The sequence below is a fragment of the Cheilinus undulatus genome, linkage group 24 (assembly GCF_018320785.1).
Source record: "Cheilinus undulatus linkage group 24, ASM1832078v1, whole genome shotgun sequence".
Taxonomy (NCBI): domain Eukaryota; kingdom Metazoa; phylum Chordata; class Actinopteri; order Labriformes; family Labridae; genus Cheilinus; species Cheilinus undulatus.
The window spans coordinates 369,875-371,618 of NC_054888.1; the positions used below are offsets into that span (position 1 = coordinate 369,875).

Sequence of the window (1,744 nt, forward strand, 5' to 3'; positions counted from 1 at the left end):
AACCATTATAGCTGTCCTGTGTGCAGAGGGTTAGAAAGAAAAAAGACGTGCAGGTGTTTAATTCTGACAGTGACAGCACAGTGAGGAGCCAGTAAACTAAAGTCCAACCAGGACAGACGGTAGACCTCCACTGATGACTGCTGCAGTCTGAGACAGACTGAACCAACGGGGAATAAACCAGCTCTGTGAGAGAAAACCTGCCAGCCAACAAGTTAAGCTCAGTTACCATGGTAACTGGCCCAGAGTTTAGTTTATATGTTTTATGTACACTTGTCATTACTGAGCAACACTCTGGTCAACCTTGTTTCTGAACGTGCTCTATAAATAAAGTTAGAGGTTTATAACTGAAACCAGAGTTTGACCACGCTCATCTCCACTTTCTGGAATAAAAAATAAATCTGTGTGAGTTTTTAGGTTCAGTTTTTATCTGTTGGGCTGGTCATCTAGTCTGTTTTCGTGTCTTTGTAGATCTTCCCCAGGACTGTGCATGAAGCCAGAGGACCTGATTGAGGACGGTGTAACAGAAACCTGAACAAGGATGGCTTCATCTTTGAGAAAAGTCTGATATCACACCACATTCAGCTTTAGGAAAAGGAGAAATGCCTTTGGTAAACTGGCTAGAAGCCCCATCAGGATACAGAGACATTCTTCACTGCTCAGATGATCCTGGAAACATTATTCTCTACAGACCAGCTTCTGTCTGTTATAAAGCTCCATGTCAGAGAGGAGGTCTACAGACCAGCTTCTGTCTGTTATAAAGCTCCATGTTAGAGAGGAGGAGGTCTACAGACCAGCTTCTGTCTGTTATGAAGCTCCATGTCAGAGAGGAGGAGGTCTACAGACCAGCTTCTGTCTGTTATAAAGCTCTACGTTAGAGAGGAGGAGGTCTACAGACCAGCTTCTGTCTGTTATGAAGCTCCATGTCAGAGAGGAGGAGGTCTACAGACCAGCTTCTGTCTGTTATAAAGCTCCATGTTAGAGAGGAGGAGGTCTACAGACCAGCTTCTGTCTGTTATGAAGCTCCATGTCAGAGAGGAGGAGGTCTACAGACCAGCTTCTGTCTGTTATAAAGCTCCATGTCAGAGAGGAGGAGGTCTACAGACCAGCTTCTGTCTGTTATAAAGCTCCATGTCAGAGAGGAGGAGGTCTACAGACCAGCTTCTGTCTGTTATAAAGCTCCATGTTAGAGAGGAGGAGGTCTACAGACCAGCTTCTGTCTGTTATGAAGCTCCATGTCAGAGAGGAGGAGGTCTACAGACCAGCTTCTGTCTGTTATAAAGCTCCATGTTAGAGAGGAGGAGGTCTACAGACCAGCTTCTGTCTGTTATGAAGCTCCATGTCAGAGAGGAGGAGGTCTACAGACCAGCTTCTGTCTGTTATAAAGCTCCATGTCAGAGAGGAGGAGGTCTACAGACCAGCTTCTGTCTGTTATGAAGCTCCATGTCAGAGAGGAGGAGGTCTACAGACCAGCTTCTGTCTGTTATAAAGCTCTACGTTAGAGAGGAGGAGGTCTACAGACCAGCTTCTGTCTGTTATAAAGCTCCATGTCAGAGAGGAGGAGGTCTACAGACCAGCTTCTGTCTGTTATAAAGCTCCATGTTAGAGAGGAGGAGGTCTACAGACCAGCTTCTGTCTGTTATCAAGCTCCATGTCAGAGAGGAGGAGGTCTACAGACCAGCTTCTGTCTGTTATAAAGCTCCATGTTAGAGAGGAGGAGGTCTACAGACCAGCTTCTGTCTGTTAT

General features: G+C 45.9%; 1 protein-coding gene across 1 annotated transcript in view; it reads left to right on the plus strand.

Moving 5' to 3' along the window:
• Positions 1-510, plus strand: part of LOC121506506 (vacuolar protein sorting-associated protein 16 homolog) — an 18,160-nt gene extending 17,650 nt beyond the window's left edge. The window contains exon 7 of the mRNA XM_041782349.1: positions 469-510. Within this exon, the coding sequence (XP_041638283.1) occupies positions 469-510 (42 nt within the window). The remainder of the gene's footprint in view (positions 1-468) is intronic.
• The last annotated feature ends 1,234 nt before the right edge of the window (positions 511-1,744 follow it).